Genomic DNA, 22,705 nt, shown 5'->3' with positions numbered 1-22,705 from the left:
CTAAAATTGTTTCCTGTCACATGGAAAAGGCAACCCTCACTGAAACAATAAAGCCTCCCTACAAAAAGCAAAAAAGAAAAAGACAATGACAGATTAGGTTACTAATTCTTTTTCTCTGTGGTCCAAATGCATCACAGGCCTTAGAGTAGCTTAGCTGTCCAACTGCTTCTTGCTCTCAAAAAAGAAGTGAAAGAGTTCAGTAAGTTAATGAATTTCTCATCAAGAAATTAAAGATTTCAAAGTGGGCATTCCATTTGTCACTGTCACAAATAGAATAAAATATTAAAATCAGAATTCCACATACAAAAGAATGAAGTTGCATCCTTACTGTATTTACCATTAAGATTACATCCAAATAGAGTAAAGGTATAAATGTAAGAGCTAAGATGATAATGTTTTGAGAGACAAGCAGAGGGAAAGTTTCATTATACTGAATTTACCAATGATTTCTTGAATATAACTCCCAAAGCAGAGGAAATTAAAAAGTAGATAAACTTGCCTACACCAAAATGTAAAACATCAGTGAATTAAGGGCACAATCAACAGAGTGAAAGCCAATCTATGGAGTGGGAGAGAGAATTTGTAAATTATATATATTAAAAGGTTGATATCATGAATATATATTTTTTATTTATACACACATATGTACACAATACCTAAATTAATAACCATAACAAAATATAAGGGCAGAAAGATAGCACAATTTCCTGAGCACATGCTTTGCATGCTGGCTGCCCACACCAAATTCAGTTCCTAGCACTTTATGGTCCCCCAATCACCTCTGGAAGTGACACCAAAGCACTGAATAAGGAAGAGCTTATACACACTATTAGATGTAGCTCCAAAACAAAACAAACAAATACACACAAATTTAAAAATGACAAAGAACTTAGATACTTGTCCAAAATGACTAGGAAGCATATTAAAAAATGTTCATGCTAACCATTGCAACAAAAATGTAAATCAGAACCACAATGAAATACTTCATAGGAGCATTTGGATGGCTAACTATCTAAAACACAAAGTAACAAGGTGTTGGCAAGGTATGAAACAGGAATGCTTTTACAATGCTGTGTGCACATAAAATACTTTAGCCATTGTGGAAGCCAATACATAGCAGAACTTCAAAAAAGTAAACAGACAACCATATAACCCAGCAATTCCTCTTCTATATATACCCAAAGAACTGAAGGCAGGGACAAAAGCAGCTATTTATTTGCCCTGCTATAGTCACAGCATTATTATTCACAATAGTCAAAATGTGGCACCAACCCTTATGTCCATCAACAGATGAATGGGCACAGATTTAGAAACCTGATTACTGGATGCCCAAAAGTAGAGACTATGGAGGAAATTGTCTGCCACGGAGGCAGGGGTAGAGTTGGACAAGAGTGGGGAGTATACTGGGGACACTAGTGGTAGAGAATGTGCACTGGTGGAGGGATGGGTGTTTGATCATTGTATGATTGAAACTCAAACATGAAAGCTTTGTAACTGTATCTCAGGGTGACTCAATTAAAAAGAAAAAAAAAAACCTGATTATTGGGCCAGAGAAATGGTACAGGGGGCAAGGTTCTTGCATTGTCACAATCTGATCCCTGATATCACATAACCCTCTTGCAGCCCAGCACTACCAGGAGAGAATCCCTAGCAGAGAGGTGGAAGTCCCCATGAGCACCACTATGTGTCCTCCCCACAAAAAAACCTTGTATATTCAAAGGAGTTATATTGAACCTTAAAATGAATGAAATTGTAAGACACTGTGCTAAATAAAATAAGTCAACCTTCAGACAGGTGGATTATATAGATAGATATTATATAATTCAACTTGAAGAGTAATCAAATAAGTCAAATAGTCAAACAGGTCTAAGACTAGACCTAATTTGACTACCAAGACGAGTCAAATTCATAAAGAGAAAGCAGGATTGCCAGAACCTGGGAAAGGGGGAAATGAAGAGTTGCTTAATAACAGTTTTTATTTTTCAAGATGAATAAAGCCTAAAGACTAGCTGTATAGCAATATGAATTAGTTTAACAAGACTGGACTGTACAATTAAAATTATTAGGATGGTAAATTTTGTTATGTATATTTTGCTGCATTTTTTAAAACGATAAAAAGGAGATTATTACAAGAAACATTATAACAAATTCTCAATATCTTGATTTTTTTTTAATGGAATAAGCTTGGGGCCAAAGAGAGAGTACAGTGGGTAAAGCACTTACTTGTCATGCACACGATCAAGCCAGGTTTGACCCCCAGATCCCATATGATCCCCCGAGTTCATGAAGAATAATTACTGAGTGCAGAGCCAGGAGTAAGCCCTGAACACAGCCAAGTATGGTCCAAAAAACAAATAGAAAAATAATAGTGGGCTCTAACTCCAATTTATAATAGGCATGGGAATGAGAGTAAAAAAAATATTTCTCTTCGAGTCCCATAATATATACTAAGTCGAGTTCAGAAATTATATAAAGTACTTCTAGTATATTTAAGAAGAAAATGAAAACACATAGTGTCTTTAAAGGTTTTTGGGAGGTTGTTTTTTTTTAACCTTTTCTATGAGGAAAACATTTAAAGGAACTTCTGGGGCCGGACTGATAGTACAATGGGTAGGGCATTTGCCTAGAGTGTGGAGGACTGGGGTTCACTCCCCAGCGTTACATATGGTCCCCCAAGCACTGCCAGTAATTCCTTCTGCATAGCCAGGAATAAGCCCTAAGCACCACTGGTGTGGCCCCAAAACAAAACAAACAAAAAAGTAATGACTTCTATCAGATTTAACTAACTATAGTTAGCATGATTCCTTTCAGTTCCACCTGAGTTTTCCAAAAGGCAAGATCTCATTATTTTCTGTAGCCGAGTAAGTAGTATCCATTGCATACACCCAATTTCACGCACTCATCTGTCACTAGACGCTTGGGTTGTTTCTATACCTTCACTATTTTATGTGATCAGCCCACTGAAGTATCTCTCAAGTCCTTAACAGTAAGTTCCAGACTATATTCATTCAAGGTTAAATCTCTTTTTTCAACTTTTTTTTTTTGGTCACATCCAGTGGTGCTAAGGACTCCTGGCTCAGTGCTCAGTGATCACACCTGACAGTGCTCTAGAGACAATATGAAATGTCCAAGGTCGGACATTTGCATGGCAAGCACCTTAAGCTCTGTCCCCTCTTCAGCCACTTTCCCCAACATTGTATCATAGAAACCTAAAACATTCAAAGAGGACCAAGAATGTTAATTACTCAAGAGTACCTACAAGTACAGGGTCCAGGGTGCTTGTCCCCAGCATTGCATAGCCTCTGGGAAATGCCTCATCCCTTTAACACAACCAGGTGTAGCCCTAGTAACCCCTGAGTCTTACTGGGAGTCACCTCAGAAAAAAAACTTTTAAATGTGGAGGAAGAACCTCCGAGTTCATACCTGTATGTCCAACACATGGTTTTTACTATTAACACTTTACTGTTCTTATTTTTTTATCCATTTATTCATCAGTTGGTCTTGTCCTTTCTCTACATTTCAATATAAATTGCAGATATTAGTATTTTCCTCTAAATACTAAAGCATATATATTATTAAATATTTCCTAAAGTTGGGAAGAGGGTGGGGCACAGGAAAATTTGGCTTGGATTGCATAGTTAATTATTTAAATCATTGAGGTAAATCATTTTGGTAAGCCGTCACTTGGTCTTCTTTGCTTGTTTGTTTTTTAATTTCATTTAATTTTTATAAAGCTGTTCACAATAACTGATTCCATATAGTATTAGAACACCCAGGGATGGAGCGATAGCACAGTGGGGAGGGCGTTTGTCTCGCACTCCACCAACCCGGGTTTGATTCCCAGCATCCCTTAAGGTCCCCCGAGTACCGCCAGGAGTAATTTCTGAGTGCACAGCCAGGAGTAACCCCTGAGCATTGATTGCCAGGTGTGACCAAAAAAGAAAAAAAAAATTAGAGCATCCACCATCTTCCCTAGTTCTCCGTCTCAGAGAACCTGGCAAGCTACTGTTTCCTGCCTGCATGGGAGAGCCTGGCAAGCTCCCCGTGGTGTATTCATATGCCAAAACCAGTAATAATGATGGGTCTCATTCCCCTGATCCTGAAAGAGACCAATGCGGAACCACTGGGAAGGACAAGAGAGGCTTCTAAAATCTCAGGGCTAGGACCAATGGAGACATTAGTGAGATGGCTCGAGAAAATCGACTATCAATGGTGTAGGATAACATGGGGTTTGTCCTTTTAGCCTTGCCACAGGGAACTTAGTTTAGCTTAAAGCAATGCCCTTTCTGTATGGACACAGGAAGACAGTTAATACTATGCTTTGTAACTTGGGAGCTAATTGACTCCAATAATATTTACTCCTGGGCATCTGCTTTCTCCACTCAGTTGCCCTTAGTTCCTAGCACCCCAAAATCACGGTCCGGCAAGGGACAGAATGGACCCAGGGCAAGCTGTGAGCTACCCTGGTATCGAAATGGGCCAGGCCAAAGCGCCACAATACTCAACTATAAGTTGAGAGCATGGTCATACACAAATGCTGTCATGATCCAAAAGTAACGACAAGACTAGGACCATGATGGGGTTAGGAAAACTAACCTGGCCTGAGGACTGTGGTCTGGAATATATAGTGAACGTCTTCAGGAAGAACCAAACTTTAAGTCTGGTGATATATGATTTATCTCTTACTGTGCTTATACAAATGACATTACTAGAAATATTAGAAGTAAATTTACTATAACTAGTTAAGTGGATTACTAGCTGAGGGAGGAAGAAATCGACACACCCTTGTTTAGATTCCACCCTTGAGCGGATCTCCTAGTAATCTGGAGTAATCTCCTTAGATGAGATTTTGTTAATCTCCTGGAGAAATGGTCTTACCACTCTTTGTTGATTTGTTAATGTTCAACCCACCTGTGTCACCACCCTATATGATTGCTATATAAACTAAGATTGTAAGGGGAGAAGGGGCAGACGGAAGACAAAAGCAGCAGGGGTAAGACAGAAGAGATACAGAAGCAGAGAGAAGACACAGAAGCAGAGATAGAGAGAGGTAGGGAAGAGACCAGAGGAGACACTACAGGGACAGAGATAGAGAGAAAGACAGAAGAGAGCACAGCGGCACACACAGAAGCGGAGCACAAAGGAGGAGCCATCCCAATCCGTTCCATACACAGCAGCTCGAGAGCACTGAACTCGAGCGGCGAGAGAAAGAGAGAGAGAGAGAGAGAGAGCCACCCCGAGAGCCCTCAAACAACACATCAACACACATCACATCCCCCCTCCCGCGCGCCATCTTTTTTTATTTTTTACACAGTGGGATGATGATGATGATGATGATGAATGACTTCTAAATTGTTAACTTTTTTAAACCATTTTCTTGGAAAATAATGTAACTAGACCTAATCTTATGGTGTATGTAACTTTTCTTACATTACAAACACATGTGTTAATTAAAAGAAAAACAAAAGTTATGTGGTTTTTAGATCACTTTTTACTGACTATAGTAAAAACTTTAGAAACCCAAAGATGCAGGGCTGGAGCGATAGCACAGCAGGTAGGGCATTTGCCTTGCATGCAGCCAACCCGGATTCGATTCCCAGCATCCCTTATGGTCCCCTGAGCACCGCCAGGGGTAATTCCTGAGTGCAGAGAAAGGAGTGACCCCTGTGCATCGCTGGGTGTGACCCAGAAAGCAAAAAAAAAAAAAAAGAGAGTAACCCAAAGATGCCTCAGTAGATGCAGAAACTGGTGATGGGGAAAATAAATTCTCTTTAATAGAGAACTTTACCCTTCTCCTTATGCTGAGCATCATTATACCAAAAGTCCCGTGGTCAGATTTTAATCAAACCAGCTCTTTCTTCATCTCTCTGTATCTCTATTTTCTTTTTTTTTTAATTTTTTATTAGTGAATCACTGTAATGTACAGTTACAAACTTACGAACTTTTGTGTTTGCATTTCAGTCATACAGTGATCGTTTACCCATCCCTCCACCAGTGCCCATTCTCCTCCACCAATGATCCCAGTATCCCTCTTACCACACCCACCCCATCCCCCCCACCTCACCCTTCCTCTGCAGCAGGGCATTCCCTTTTGTTCTCGCTCTTTTTGGGTGTTGTTGTTTGCAACAGAGGTATTGAGTGGCCTTCATGTTCAGTCTATAGTCTACTTTCAGCTCGCATCTTTCAACCCGAATGGGTCCTCCCAATGTCCTCTACTTGGTGTTCCCTTCTCTATCTGAGCTGCCTTTTCCTCCAGCATGTGAGGCCAGTTTCCAACTTGTATCTCTATTTTCTGATCTATAAAATAGCACTAACATCTGGGTTTCTAAAAAATAAGATGCGCTAAAATTTATAAAAACTGAGATACTGATCCAGTCAATGTTCCATAAGTATTAAGTAAAACAAATATTTTAAGTACTTATTCTAAACATGCTTTGCGTATAGGAAACTGGGTTCAACCCCCAGCAATGCATGGCCCACCAGTACTGTCACATAGTCTCCCTATGCCCTCAAAAAAAAAAAAAACTGATTGCTCTATGAAAAGCACAGAACAAACAAAATTCTCTTTAGTGGAGTTTACAATTTATTTTTGTCAGAAGAGTATACTCTAAGAGTCAGAAGTTATTTAACCAATAAATCATTTGGCAGATTCCTAGATATGTACCCAAGCAGGTTCAGTAGCTAGTGAGAACTGATGTAAGAGGAAAAGTTTCCACAGGATCTAATTATATGAAGAAAGCTAATCTTCATAGAAGTAAGAGAACTCAATCCTCTGCCTACCTAGATGCCACTACTAGCATTTACTGTATTAAGCAGTTGATCACTAGGGAGAAGTCCAGATATATCATTCAGTGGCAGAGTTCCTTGCATGTATAAGGCCAGCTACCATTCCCAGCATGGCCCCACATGCCAAGTAAGATTCTGGAGCACAATATGTATACCCCAAGGTGAGCACAACTAAGGGTGTGGTCCTGATCACAAAAAAATGAAAGAAAGCAGGAAGAGGAAGGGTGGAGAAAGCTCAAGGGAGGCCAAAGCAGTCATAATTTAATAGCTGAGCAAACTAAACGGGGTGACAAAGAAACAAAATTCTGTTTTTAAAAAAAAGATATAATAAACACTAAGAGGGGAAAACGAGACTGGTTTATTTTTGTTTGTTTTTGGGTCACACCCAGCGATGCACAGGAATTACTCCTGGCTCATGCACTCAGGAATTACTCCTGGCAGTGCACGGGGGACCATATGGAATGCTGGGAATCGAACCTGAGTTGGCCACATGCAAGGCAAACGCCCTACCCGCTGTGCTATCGCTCCAGCCCCAGAAAAGACTGGTTTTAATTGAACTGTTCTACATCTACATTTACCATAATTTAGGTGATAGCTTTTTGAACTACAGCATGATAGGCGTATACATGACACAAGCTGTAACTTGGACAGAAAGTTATATTTGATCAAATGTTCACAGGTTCACATATCATCAAAGATCCTAATTTATATTACTTATTCAGCTTATTCATTACTTATTGATTCAAGTTATTCAGTTTAGAAATACATACAGACTGTCCTGCCAGAGTTTGGTATAGTAACAAAACGGAAAATAATACAGCCGCGGGGCTGGAGTGATAGCACAGCGGGTAGGGCATTTGCCTTGCACGAGGCTGACTCAGGTTCGAGTCCCAGCATCCCATATGGTCCCCTGAGCACTGCCAGGAGTAATTCCTTAGTGCAGAGCCAGGAGTAACCCCTGTGCATTGCCGGGTGTGACCCAAAAAGCAAAAAAAAAAAAAAAACAGCCTCTGATCAAAATGAAAATGAAGAGATTTCTGCTCTGGTTAAGATAAAAGCATTTCCAGGTGCATTAAGTAGAGCAAGATCACCTTCATCAACAAGTGTTTGGAAAACTAGGTAACTGCATGCAAAAAAAAAAAATTAAAACAGGGGCAGGGCGTTTGCCTTGCATGAGACCGACCCGAGTTCAAATCCCAGCATCCCATATGATCCCCTGAGCACTGACGGGGTAATTTCTGAGTGCAGAACCAGGAGTAACCCCTGAGCATCGCTGGGTGTGACCCAAAAAGCCAAAAATAAATAAATAAAACAGAGCCCTTTCACCAAACACAATCTGCCATTTAATTAGAATCCTGCTAATCTAATAAAACTTTTATTACCCTGAAACCCTCTAGACCTAAGTAGTCAGGGACACTTAAATATTCTACATTGGTTGTTTTACCTTATAAATGATCAATTTTCATTTTATAATCTGTGAGAGAACTCTCTTGTGAAATATATTATTTTGCTTTGGAACAAGTGTTTTAAACTACAAAAAAAATACATAATTATTTAAAAAATTAAACAAATCAAATTTGCAAGTGAAAAGTGTAACTTCCTGTTCCACCCCCTCCCATCCGTCAGGAATAACCACTGTAAAAACTATTTATAGATCTCTTCAAAATACAAACACTTTTGCACATAGCTGTATTCACTGATTCAGGAAAGCAAGAAGACTTGATAAAATGAAACTTACTTTTAACCATGCTAATTGAACAGTATTAAAAGTCTTAAATATTATGGCATACTTCATATACTAAAGCACTTCTCATAGTTCCCTTACTTAATCGAGAGTATTTTTAGGGAAACTGGGGAGAGAGCAAAAAAGATAGGGAGTTTGCCTTGCACACAGTTAACCCAGGTTCAATCCCCAGCATCCCATATGATCCTCGAACACCACCAGGAGTAATTTCTGAGTGCAGAGTCAGGAGTAACTCCTGAGCATTGCTGGGTGTGACCCAAAATCCAAAGGGGAAAATAACATAGTTTTAAGCTGAAAACAATTTTTTAAATATTTAATATTTTCCTATATTGTTTGACACTTCATAATATTATCACTATATTGCCTATAGCCCCCCTACTGGAAAATCTGGAAATCAGAACATTTAATGCACTAGAATTGAGAGTGAATTAAGTACTAAATGAAAAAGCTTCTACTGTTTAATGTGACTTCATTTATTGATTGCTGTTTTGACTTCCCAGTGATTATTTTTGCTTGTTTTGGAATTGCAACCAGAGATATTCAGGGCCTATTCCTGGCTCAGGCATGACACCTAGCAGTGTTTGGGAGACCACATACAGTGTCAGGGATTGAACCCAGGTTGGCCATACATACGGCAAGCACTCTCCCTGCTGTGCTGTCTCTCTAGTCCCTCCCAGTGATTCTTTGTTTTGGAGTCACACTCAGCAATGTAGAGAGCATATTCCTGGCTCTGTGTTGAGGGATCACACTTGAAGGTCCTCAGGTGACCATGCATGGTACTGAGCATTGAACCTGGGTCAGCCACACACAAGACAAATGCCTTACAACTATACTGTCTGTGTGTCTTCTCTCCCTTCATCCCCAATGCCCAGTCCCCTCCATGATTCTTAATGCTTCTAGATTCTTAGTAAAGTTTTCAGATCTTATATTCTGAACAAGTAAAATATCACTTACTATTCTAATAGCCCCCCTGTTTAAAGAAAAATTTGAAAAAGGCAAAAAAGATCATGAAATTAGCATAGTGCCATTACTAAGTAAATATGATAACATAACTGGATGTGTTTCATTATAAAAATATAAACACAGGGGGGCTGGAGCAATAGCACAGCGGGTAGGGCGTTTGCCTTGTACGCGGCTGACCCGGGTTCGATTCCCAGCATCCCATATGGTCCCCTGAGCAACACCTTGGGTGGTTCCTGAGTGCAGAGCCAGGAGTAATCCCTGTGCATCGCCAGGTGTGACCCAAAAAGAAAAAAAAAAAAAAAATATATATATATATATAAACACAGGGACCATAGACATAGATAGTACAGGAGGTAAAGAACATGCCTTGCATAGCTGACTTGGGTTCATTGGGTTCAAATCCCCAACACCACTGATGATACCCAAGCACCACCAGGGATCAATCCTGAGACAGAGCCAAGGAATAGCCACAAAACACCCCCCACCCCATGGTCAGACCAATGCCCCGAAATAAAAAACTTCCAATGCAGCACAGTTAACTCTTGAAAATACAGAGATTGAGGCACTACCCCCCACCCCACCATAGTCCAAAACTCCATATATAACCTAAGAATTCCCCAAAGCTAAATTTCAACCTATGCTGTTCAAAAGGCAATTGTAGTCTATTCCATCCAGACTACCAGCTGGTTGCATAAATCACTGTTAGTAGAGTGAACATATGTAGATCACTCAATTATGCACATTCCTTCTAGGCACTCCACCTTAAATTTCTTTTGGGTAACTATCCCACCTTTATTATTAACTATAATTCAACCAAGTAATTTCCCTTCAATGAATGAGGATAAGCATATAACAATATTGCCAACATGGAAAAAAGAAGGCCTGTGCTGGAATTTCTGGAGAACAGAAGCTGCCACTAATGATATAAAACTGTTTTGGCTCTCCTTCCACTGCTCTTTCCTTCCCTTTACCTTCATTTCCCCTTTCCTTCTTTTCTCCTCCCCCAAACATATAACAAAGGAGGTAACTGTTCTCTCCATGATGTGGAAATATGAAGATATGAAATCTAAAATGAGTGGGTAAGGAGGTTGGCACTAAATGGAACCCATGGACAAAGGCAACAAGAGGAAAAAAGAGTCAACAAACAGAGTCCAGACACATTTGACTCACGAATCAAAATATGCTTAGGATTTTTTACTCACATGTGTCTTCTAAAGTTGGATTTTTTCTCATTTGAAACAAGTTCTAACTCCTAGTTAGCCATTTTATTGGTAGTCTTCAATCTTTGAACATTAGTTTTTATTAAATAACTTCCAGCTATTTTACTGAATAATTTCTAAAAACTGTCTTATCAAGTTCTGTCTAACAATGACCTTCTGCTTAGGTAAAATCTTAAGGTTAATTTAAGATTAAAGTTTTCCTTTTAAAACTTGCATCTTCTAATATAATTGAAAATTACTTTCATCAGTAATGTATTATTTTTCATAGAAATTCAGTTCACCACACACTAAATTTTCAAGTTTTAGAACTCTAAAGAAAGAAACTGAAGAAATCTTCAATGCTCTGGAAAGATTAATGAAGTGTAAAGTTACAGAAGAGCGAAAACATAAATAGTATGCTGGTATTTCTTCTTCCTGGCATTTTGCATCCTAATTTTTAAATTTAAAGTGTCTTTCTAGAATAAAAACTACTTAGGATCCAAATAGCTAATAATCCTTGCTAAAATTTGATTAAGTTGAATATTAAAGCAAGATAATTATTTAATATAATTCTGGCAAAATATATAGCAATTAACCTTTAGATTATCATATTTATTTAATATCCAACTATTTAAATGTGGAATTTCATTTCTAAGAAGTGAAAAAAAATTCAACTTACCTTAACTGTTTTGCATAGTTCTGTTCAATCTCTATCCTCTCTTTAACAAATTTGGCATACCTTTCCAAGAAGTCAATTCCCCATTGTGTATGCTTATCTAAGCTGTCAAACTGATCCTAGAAGACAAAGGTAAAAACAGATTTAAAAGTCAGAATTTTATCCGCAAAATGTTTTAATCAATTTCTAGTACTGGTTCCAAAAGCAAAAAATGTATAAAATGAAAAAGACTACGCTCTTCTGCTGGTGCTCAGCTATCTCATCCTTTAAGCCCTATACAGAAGTAGGTTTCTCAGCATAAATCATGCTGTTTTTCCCTGGCTGCAAACCTCTTTCCTAGTCACCTTTCTGCAATTAACTCTTACTCCTTATTTTAGGATTCAGACACTCCTGAAAATGGCCCCCTATAAAAAATGACTTAAATTCTCAAATTTAGGATCAACTAGTCTTCCTCTGTGTCTCCAAGCTCCCTAAAAAGTACTGTCTTACTAACTTGCTATACTAGACTGAGAGTACAAAACATGCAGCATTGAATTCCCAAGCACCATAGTAGGCACTCAAAGAACTGTTAGGCTAAACATAATCAAACATAGCTGGGTTAAAAATTCTAGACTGAGAACTAGAGCTATGGTAGAATGCACAATGGTAGAATGCATGCCTCCCAGGTGGGAGACCCTGAGTTCAATCTCAGAACATTATTTTAAAAAAATGTTTAACCTTGAGCAGGCTACCAAGAATCATTGACTCTTCCCCCATCATTTTTAATTATTACCTCGGTTCAATCCCCATAAATCGCCCCCAAGTCCCACAAGTAGTGATACTTGAGTGTCCAGCCAGAAGTAAGCCCTGAGCACTGTGGGTGTGGCCCAAAACTTTTTTACTGGCAAAAGAAAACCATAAAATTGGTCTCATTGTTCTGAATTCATGAGTCATTAAATATCATTAAGCACATATTTTTATCTCTAAGAAAACCCTGGGCAAATTACTTGCTACCCAAATTAGGTATCCTATTTGTAAAGCATCTTTTTAACTTACTTAACCAACATTTTAACTTTGACTCTCATTTTGTTTCTCCTAGACACCACTAATTGGTAAATTTGGTAATCTATGTTTACTAATAAAGTCCCCAAACTTTTCCATATTTAGTAAATATGGAAATGGATACCCAAAGTGTTTAAATGATTTGTCTTCAGTTGGCTGGCAAATAAATGGAATGGAGCTATATCAGGTTTTCCTACATTTTTTTTTTGTTTTTTTTTTTTGCTTTTTGGGTCACACCCGGCAATGCTCAGGGCTGACTCATGTCTCTGCACTCAGGAATCACTCCTGGTGGTACTCGGAGCTACCATATGGGATGCTGGGAATCGAACCCGAGTCGGCAGAGTGCAAGGCAAACGCCCTACCTGCTCATTTTTTTCCTTAATCCCTTTCAATCAAGAAATATTTATGCAACCCATTATAAGCATATACAGGTTTCTAAGCTAGGAATACAAATCAAACATTTATTTTTGTTGATTGGTTGTTGGCTGGTTTTTGAGACACACCCAACAATGCCCAGAGGTTACTACTGCTCTGTACTATTGGGCTCAGGGGACATATGGGATGCTAGAAATCAAGCGTTGCGTCAGCTGCGTGCAAGGCAAGTGTCCTACCTGCTGTACTATCTCTCCTGTCCCAATAAGTCAAACACTTATTGATAAGTTATAAACAAACTTACTTGAAACCAAATTTTTACAAGTTACACAACCCTATACAAAAACCCTACAGTTTGAGATGCTACAGACAAAAGAAACCATCTCCTAAATTCACTGCCAGTTTTATAATCTTAGCATCCAAATGAATAACTGTAACAAATACTGTTATTTAAAATGATGCATTCCTTTCATCAGAAACTGAGTCAAAAAAAAAATGGGCTAAAGCAATAGCACAGCAGGTACAGCATTTGCCTTGCACGAAGCCAAACCGGGTTCGATTCCCAGCATCCCATATGGTCCCCCGAGCACTGCCAGGAGTAATTCCTGAGTGCATGAGCCAGGAGTAACCCCTCTGCATTGCTGGGTATGACCCCCCAAAAAAAATCACTGGGGCAAATTTGATAAACAGAACAAATTAAAAACCTCAAAATTAGAAAATGCTGATGTGTGGTTTTTTTTTTTTCTTTTCTTTTCGGGTCACACCGGGTGATGCACAGGATACTCCTGGCTCTGCACTAAGGAATCACTCCTGGCGGTACTGGGGGACCATATGAGATGCTGGAAATCGTACCTGGATTGGCTGCGTGCAAGGCAAATGCCCTACCCGCTGTGCTCCAGCACCCGAAAATCTTGATATTTTTAAAACATACAGTGAATTCTTGCTTAAACTCTCTCTGCAACATTCATCATTCAACCTTTCTTTAACAGTCATACTATTGTCCATACCTGGTGATAAACACAACTCCAAAAGCAAGAGAAGATGACTTTTTACTACAATATAAAGCACAAAGCTCTTAAATTAAAAGCACTATAAAACCTTAGGTTTTCAAAGTTAAAAACTCTGATCTGTTTAGTTTCAAAGTCTGAGTTCACAATTCTTTCTACTCCCTATCAGCAACAACTTGCAGTATGAAAAATGTCAGGAAAACAATCAAGAAGAGCTATGCATTGTTATGAAACCATCTCTGGATTAGAAATAAGTATAAATAAATAAATAAATAAATAAATAAATAAATAAATAAATAAATAAATAAATAAATAAGTGATCAGAGCTGTTGATCCCTGCATCCCTAGAGGCTTTCGTATTTGCACAGTTCTTTCTATGGCATTATGACTCAGATTATTAGCTAAATAAAACTTTTTCCATTTTTAAAATCTTAATTATTCCCTCACTTTTTCCAATAATCAAACAGCTTCTGTAAACTACCAACAGTGTACCCTATTTAAATCCTACATCTCATATTTACACTCAAGAAGGCTCCTTATCAAAGAGATACGAATGGCTAAAAGGTACATGAAAAATTGCTCTGCATCACTAATCATCAGGGAGATGCAGATCAAAACAACCATGAGATACCACCTCACACCACAGAGAATGGCACACATCCAAAAGAACAAAAGCAACCACTGTTGGAGAGGATGTGGGGAGAAAGGGACCCTTCTACACTGCTGGTGGGAATGCCGACTGGTCCAGCCCCTTTGGAAAACAATATGACACTTCTCAAAAAAATAGAAATTGAGCTTCCATTTGATCCAGCAATATCACTTCTGGGAATATATCACTTCTGGGAATATATCCCAGAGAAACAAAAAAGTATAGTCGAAATGACATCTGCACTCATATGTTCATTGCGGCACTGTTTACAATAGCCAGAATCTGGAAAAAAAACCCGAGTGCCCAAGAACAGATGACTGGTTAAAGAAACTTTGGTACATCTATACAGTTACGCAGCTGTTAGAAAAGATGAAGTCAAGAACTTTGCATATAAGTGGATCAACATGGAAAGTATCATGCTAAGTGAAATGAGTCAGAAAGAGAGGGACAGACACAGAAAGATTGCACTCATCTGTGGAATATAAAATAACAGAGTAGGAGACTAATACCCAAGAATAGTAGTATATAATACCAGGAGGTTGGCTCCATAGCTTGGAGGCTGGCCTCACATGCTGGGGGAAAGTCATCCCAGATAGAGAAGGGAATACTAAGTAAAATGTGATTGGAAATCCTGAGCGGGGAGGGAGATGCGTGCTGAAAGTAGACTAGAGACTGAACATGATGGCCACTCAATACCCCTACTGCAAACCACAACACCCAAAAGGAGAGAGAGAGAACAAACTGGAATGCCCTGCCCTGCCACAGAGGCAGGGTGGGGTGGGGGGGATAGGATTGGGGGTGGGAGGGATACTGGGTTCATTGGTGGTGGAGAATGGACCTAGTGGAGGGATGGGCTCCTGAACATTGCATGAGGGAAAAACAAGCACAAAAATGTGTGAATCTGTAACTGTACCCTCACTGTGACTCACTAATTAAAAAATAAATAAATTTTTTTTAAAATGCTCCTTATCTTCTGTTTCCAACTATCCTAAGATATTTTACCTTATTCATCTCTGAACACAAAAAAACATTCTATGGTAAAGCACTGTCAATTAAAATGTCCACACCTGGGGCAAACGCCCTACCCTATAGCACAGCGGGTAGGGCGTTTGCCTTGCACGCGGCCAACCCAGATTTGATTCCCAGCATCCCATATGGTTCCCTGAGCAGCGCCAGGAGTGATTCCTGAGTGCAGAGCCAGGAGTCACTCCTGTGCATTGCCAGGTGTGACCCAAAAAGAAAAAAAAAAATGTCCACACTATTCAGCATAACTCAAATATGTTACACCAATATTCTACAGTGTAAGTTTGAAGGTGGAAAAATATACTCTTATATTTGTATGTTAAAATCTTTAATGTAAATTAACTAAAAAGAACTACCTTACATATCACAAAAATGTTATAATTTTTTTAGAAGTCACTATTTAATATTCAATCCTTACTTTCCTAATTACACAGTCTTGCATCCAAATGAAGTTCCAATACTTTTAATAAAAGCACCAAAGGTCACAACTGTTTTCAAAAAGACTATCTTTCTAAAAACAAAATAATGACTTTGCTGTCCTAGTTTGGGCTTACTAGACAGTTCTGATTTTCTGCCCAAGTTTCTCCAGCACTTCTGAATACCAAAGTGCTAGCAAAAACATTTTAAAGAAACAATACTTTTTTTTTCGTTCTTTGATTCATATGGGACTGTAGAAACTTTGTTTTAGTCTCAGGGAGTTAATAAATCAACTCATTTTTATTTTTAAATAAAGTATCGGTGAATTACAATACAACATGGGTTTCAGGTGTGCATCACTAAAAACACACTTCTTTATCCTGATTAATGACCCCTTCCCTTTTGGCAACTACTAATTACCAGAATTAGTCTCACAATCTACAAGTTTGTTTTATTTAGCATTATTTGTTTTTGTGGCCGACCCGGGTTCGATTCCTCCGTCCCTCTTGGAGAACCCGCAAGCTACCTGTGGCGTATTCGATACGCCAAAAACAGTAACAACATTTCACAATGGAGACGTTTACTGGTGCCTGCTCAAGCAAATCAATGAACTACGGAACGACAGTGCTAAAGTGCTGCAGTTTTTGCCATACACCACAAATGAATGAAATTATAAGGTGTTTATCTTGGTTTCGGCTAATAGGCTTTAATGATACTTAACTTTAAAACCTATTCACCATCCCATTTCCCTGCCAGTTACCAAATACCTTCTTCGTTTTAAATTTAAAATACCTCCTATCAATCTCACTCTCAGCTAATAATCTCATTCTCTCTTTATTAAGAGAAATAATCAGAAGATAACTCCTCATTCTCCAATTATACTTTACCACAGACCTATGTGCTTTTTATTCTATGTTCCTCCCTATTATTTTGAAAACAGGCCACACCCTGAAACTTCTGCTTACGTGAAGAACTTGTGCAGTTTCAAGTTTAGTTGTTTAAATGTTTAAGATACTGGCCTATAAAAGCTTAATGTATTTCAGGAAGAGCAAGAAGCTGCATGAGCAAGCTACTGGTAATGAACAGAAGAAAAAAGAGTTAAGTTGAAACACTGGTATATACGGTCAGAATGCAGATGACACATGACTTCATGTTTCACTATAAAGATCCTGGCTTTAGTCCTAAGATGCAAACACAGTGAAGGGTTTTGTACATAAGCCTGAACTGCCACAGGTTTAATAAACACTTTTGACTTTATGTTAATTCAAAAAAAAATTTTCATGAGGCAGGAGAAGGTAGGAAGCTTGCCTTGCCCCAGGGGGCCTACCTAGGTTCAATCCCCAGCATCCCATATGGTCTCCCGAACCCACCAGGAGTAATTACTGAGTACAGAGCCTAGAGTAAGCCCTGAGTACTGCCTGGTGTGGTCTCAAAACAAGACAAACCAAAAGTTCAGCACAAGGGAGACTATCCAGGAAGACTACTGCAATAATACAGACCAAAACCAGGCTGGTCTGGTTAAGGGTGGAAACAGTCGAGTATTGAAATTGGTGAGATTTTGGATATATTCTAAAATCAGTGTAAATAATTTTTTTGATGTTTTGAATGTAGACTGTGAAAGGAGAGAATTTTGACATATGAACTAAAGAACGAAGCTGCTCTAAGTCTGGCTGAGAAGGCAAACATTTTAGTTCTGTTTTTTGTGGGTTTTTTCTTTTTTTTTTGGGGGGGGCAGGCTTTTTAGGTCACCTCCACGATGATCAGGGTTACTCCTGGCTCTAGTACTCAGGACTCACTCCTGGCAATGCTCAAAGTAATATATAGATGTCAGGGATTGAACACGGTCAGCCACATGTAAGGCAAGCCCTCTCACTGCTGTACTATAGCTCCAGCCCCAAAAGTTTAGGGCTGGAGCAATAGCACAGGGGGTAGGGCATTTGCCTTGCACGCAGCTGACCCAAGTTCAATTCCCAGCATCCCATATGGTCCCTGAGCACTGCCAGGAGTAATTCCTGAGTGCAGAGCCAGAAGGAACTCCTATGCGTTGCCAGGTGTGACCCAAAAACAAAAACAAAAAATTAAAAAAAAAGTTTTAGTTTTAGACCAGTGATGGAGAACCTTTTATCTAAGGGCCATCTAGTATTTAACAACATTATTTGACAGCCATACAATATAGCAATTGAGGCAGCCAACTAGATGCTGTCCTATCACATACAGATGCCAGATCACATGATTTTGCTGGTCGCATGTGGCCAACTGGTTAGACATTAAGTCTAAAATTCTGGGCTGGAGCAATAGTACAGCGGGTAGAGCATTTGCCTTGCATGCGGCCGACCCGGGTTTGATTCCCAGCATCCCATATGGTCTATGAGCACCGCCAGGGGTGATTCCTGAGTGCAGAGCGACGAGTAACCCCTGTGCATTGCCAGGTGTGATCCAAAAAGCAAAACAAAAACAAAAAAAAAATCAATAAAAATAAAAGTCTAAAATTCAGAGTTAAATCTGGGACATTCAGGTTATATTGAGTCAGTAGTTGAATACTTAAGTTTAACATTGAAGAGAAGCATTACCCTAAAGACAAATGATATGATTTTTTTCTCCTTAGGGCTGGAGAGAGAGAGATCAACGGGTGAGAGCTCATTTTCTGCATGCAGAAAACCCAGTTTTGATCCCCAGCATCTCATGGTCCCTCATGTACTACTAGGAGTGATCCTCTCAGCACAGAGACAGAAGTCCCTGAGCACCACTCAGTGTGGCCCAAAAAACAAAAACAACAATGAAAGATACAATCCTGAATGCAATCTCAATGTAAAAATCTCAATTTTACATCAAATTTAAAGATCAAGGAGGAGGAATAGCAAAAAACATTGATAATGAGTGACCAGTGGGATACACGTAAAACCAAAAATATCTAGTATCCTGGAAGTCAAATAATATATTATATTTCAAGAAGAAAAAGTGATTAACTTTGTCAAGTACTGATGAAAGTTTAGTTGAAAACTAAAAACTGATCACTGGGATTCTTAGTAATTTGCAGATCACTAACAACCTTATTAACAAGAACAGTTTTGTTAAGTTGTAAGGATCAAACCCTGACTAAAGTCAATTCAAAAAAGATTTTTTAAAAAAAATCAGAGACTGAGTATAGACACACTTACGAGAAATTTTAGTTTGGGATGACAGAGTGTGATGGGGGCCAAGTGTAGGTGGATTTAAGTGGAAAAAACAGTATGATTATATGCTAATGGATTCACACAAAAGAAAAACACTAACTGTAAAAAGGGGGAGAACTTATGCAATAAGCACTTGGTAGGTGAGAGTACATGTGACTATGTGGAGGGAACGCGTTTGCTATGATTTCAAAAATAATACTCTCTTCTCTATGTATGGTTTATAAGTGGATAAATAAAAGTCCTTAATATTTTAATTGAAAGGCAATGATTTAGTAGATGATAATGGATTCCAAAAAAATTAATTATAAGAAGATAAGATGGTACTGAAAATATACTTCTAATATTTTTATTGGGATGAGATGTGTCTTGGGGGTCCTGGGGGTGATTGGGCTATATCCAATGGTGCTCAAGACCTACTCCTGGTGGTGCTTGGGGGACCTATGTATAGTACCCATTACCAAACCTGAATTGGCCATGCAAGGCAAGCATCCTACCTGCGATACTAACACTCTGGCCTGTGCCTCTAAGATTTCTAGGGAGCACAGGCTTCCCATTAGCTGCTCCTATACAACTATAAGAAATACAGATCTTATTTTTGTGTGATTTGTTTGTTTTTGAGTGATGCTTTTTGAGCACGCTGGTGATGCTCAAAATTTACTCCTGGCTGGGAGGGATACTGGGAACATTGGTGGAGGGGACTGGGCACTGGTGGAAGGATATAAACAAAATGCAAACATGAAAGTTCATAAGTTTGTAATTGTAACTCATGGTGATTCACTAATTAAAAAAAAGAAAGAATATAACTTGCCCCCCCTCCAAAAAAAAAGTTACTCCTGGCAATGCTCAGAGGGCCATATGGGATGCTGGGGACTGAAACTGGGTCAGTCATGTGCAAGGCAAGCATCCTACCCACTGTACAATTGCTGCGACAGAAGGAATGCAGATCTTCTCTGACTAGTAAATTTAGCTCAAGAACTCTCCAACAGCCTTGCCAGGCAATCCCTGAAAGTTCTATGCAGCCTAAGAACTTTCTACTCAATTCTCCTTTCTTCTTCCTCTCTTACCTCACTGGGGTTAGACTTGTAAGGTGGCTTTAGGGCTCTTTTAAGTTTCTCTGACACACTCTCTATTTCTTCTCACAGGTATTCTGCTGTTAATAAATTCTTACATATTTAATCCCGTGTAGGTGGATGCTTCTCAGAGAATTCAATACAGCTGTAAAGTCTTCAAATACAACAAATTAAACTGTAATCTTAGGAAACAAAACCCTTATTTCTGAAAACAATACTTTTGTATTTTCAATGAGGCTAACAACTGTACAATTACTAAATACAAGCAAAGCCTCCAGAGAAAATTTACACAAATTTAATTATAATTTAACTATTTCCCATCCTCTGTCCTGCTCTAGTCCTCAAAAAGCAGCAAGTTGAAATCCTTCAGAAAGGGCTTGGATGTAACTCAGCCGGATGTAACTAAGCAGTTGAGTGCATGCTTTGCATATGAGGGGCCCTGCATTCAATTTCTAGCACAACAACGCCACCCCACCCCCACAAAAAAAAAAAAGCAAAACACAAAAATGAGGCCCTTCAGAGTGCCAGAAAATAATTTAATATAAGATTATTTAGAATTTCTCCCTTCAGTGAAATGTCTGTCCAATACGATTTTCTCAACATCTCTACTTCTGTGCTTTTCCTAATGATATAAATTCAACATTCTACTATATTTTATGAAATCAAAACTGTTGGATCTTGTTGCACTGTCAAGGTTTTTGATGAATATACAAAAAAGGCTAAGGTTCTATTTGTATGTGAATATATATTTTAATTCATAGAAAAGGAGCTAAAACCATTAAAAATTAAATTTCCAATACCCAACCTGAGTCATTTTAAGGGGCCCAGGACTGCTTCTTCTTGCTTCTTCATCATTCTGAGGAAGGTTAGTCTCTGGATGACATCACTGGGGCCTACCCCTGAAAGGGAGGTAGAGACCCATCCTTCTGGCTTCGTACCAGCAGCCTCCACAGCTGACCCGCACCATATTAATGCTTCTAAAGCATGAGGCCGCATACATGGCCACATTACAGATCTACTCAGCAAATTACACACTGCTCGCAGTTACACATCTTGTCATTCTGTAAAGAGGGCAGAGCAAGAAGAGTGCAACCCCCAGGCTAATTCCTCAGCATCTTCCAGGGGGGTCTAGCTAAAAAACTCACACCCAGCACAGCAAGAACACTAGAAAACCAATGGGAAAAACAAAATACTTTCTTGTGTTTTCTTGATTATGTGCCACTGGTTTTTGAGTTCATTAAACATCCTCAACATGGTGTCATTAAAGTAATTTTCTGGGAGTTTACATAATTGGTTGGTATTGCTTTAGCCTTCTGTGCTGTTATTTTTCACTCAATGAGCTTGGTGAGCTTCTTGGAAATCCCATTGTGTTTGCTTTGCTCTTGCAGTACTGACAGTGAATCTTTATAGTTAGCTTCACTAGGAGTCTTTGATAGATTAGGCTCTGTGTAGCTCTTTTCCTTCCTGCTGATATTCACCCAGTGATAGAAGGAATGTGTTTGCAGTTTGAGGTGCAATGAGTAGAGTAATGGTAAATGGAGTTACAGATGCAAGGAACAAGGAATGGACATTGGAATGAAAGGCTGAGTGAATAAACAGGATCTGAAATGTGGAGGTAGGCCTGCTGAAATGGTCAGGTGAAGAGGCTTCCAAAACCCAGCCAAAAGGGAAAGGAATCAGCTTCTAGCTGCAAAAAAGGTCACTGGCAAGTCAGCTGAGAGGTTTCTCTCACCTGGAAGGTTGAAAAGGCAAGCTGAATCTGAGATTGGAGGTGGGCCTGCTGAGATGACAGAGACTGGGTGTGGAGCCTTGCTGGGACCTAGCTGGAAGGGAAGAGAATCCACTTCCATTACCCATTATCTTTCTACAGTTTTATCTTGGACCACTATCCACTGCCTCCTCAATCTCCAGGCATACTGTCCTCTCAGAAACCCTAGAAATTAGTAAAGAAATCAAAGAATCGGAGCTGGAATGATAACACAGTGGATAGGGTGTTTGCCTTGCACATTGCCAACCCAGGTTCAATTCCCAGCGTTCTATATGGTTCCCTGAGCACCACCAGGAGTGGTTCCTGAGTGCAGAGCCAGGAATTACCCCTGTGCATCGTTGGATGTGACCCAAAAAGCAAAAAAAGAAAAAGAAAAAGACAAGAAATCAAAGACTCATGGGACTGGATCGATAGTACAGTGGGTACTTGCCTCACATGCAGCCAACCAGGGTTCAATCCCAAATACCCTAGATGGTCCCCCAAGCCTGTCAGGAGTGATCCCTAAGTACAGAGTTAGGAATAAGTCCCCTTAACAAAGCTGGGTATGGCCCAAACTCTCCAGATCCCCACCCTCTCCCCTTCACCCCCAAAAAATGATTCACCAATTCTCTGACAGAATCACCTAGGTAAGATTCTTTAGAAACAGGTCCTGAAAACTGTAGAGATTAGCACAACAGTCTGGAATGCACACTGCATTTTGAAAACTTAAGTTTGACTGCTGGCATCACATGGTTCCCCCAATACTGCCAGGAGCAAGCAACTCTCAACCATAGAGCTGAAAAGCAGCCCAAGCAAAGCACTGCAGTGTGACAAAAAT

At 39.3% G+C, this 22,705-nt stretch overlaps 1 protein-coding gene across 4 annotated transcripts in view; it reads right to left on the bottom strand.

Moving 5' to 3' along the window:
* Nucleotides 1-22,705, bottom strand: part of FNBP1L (formin binding protein 1 like) — a 95,405-nt gene that overhangs the window by 53,112 nt on the left and 19,588 nt on the right. For all 4 annotated transcript variants that reach the window (XM_055138413.1, XM_055138414.1, XM_055138415.1 and 1 more), the window contains exon 2: nucleotides 11,372-11,487. In XM_055138413.1, the coding sequence (XP_054994388.1) occupies nucleotides 11,372-11,487 (116 nt within the window). The remainder of the gene's footprint in view (nucleotides 1-11,371; nucleotides 11,488-22,705) is intronic.

This window comes from Sorex araneus, chromosome 5 (assembly GCF_027595985.1).
Source record: "Sorex araneus isolate mSorAra2 chromosome 5, mSorAra2.pri, whole genome shotgun sequence".
In the NCBI taxonomy this organism is placed as follows: Eukaryota; Metazoa; Chordata; class Mammalia; order Eulipotyphla; family Soricidae; genus Sorex; species Sorex araneus.
This window is presented reverse-complemented; position numbering and strand designations above follow the sequence as displayed.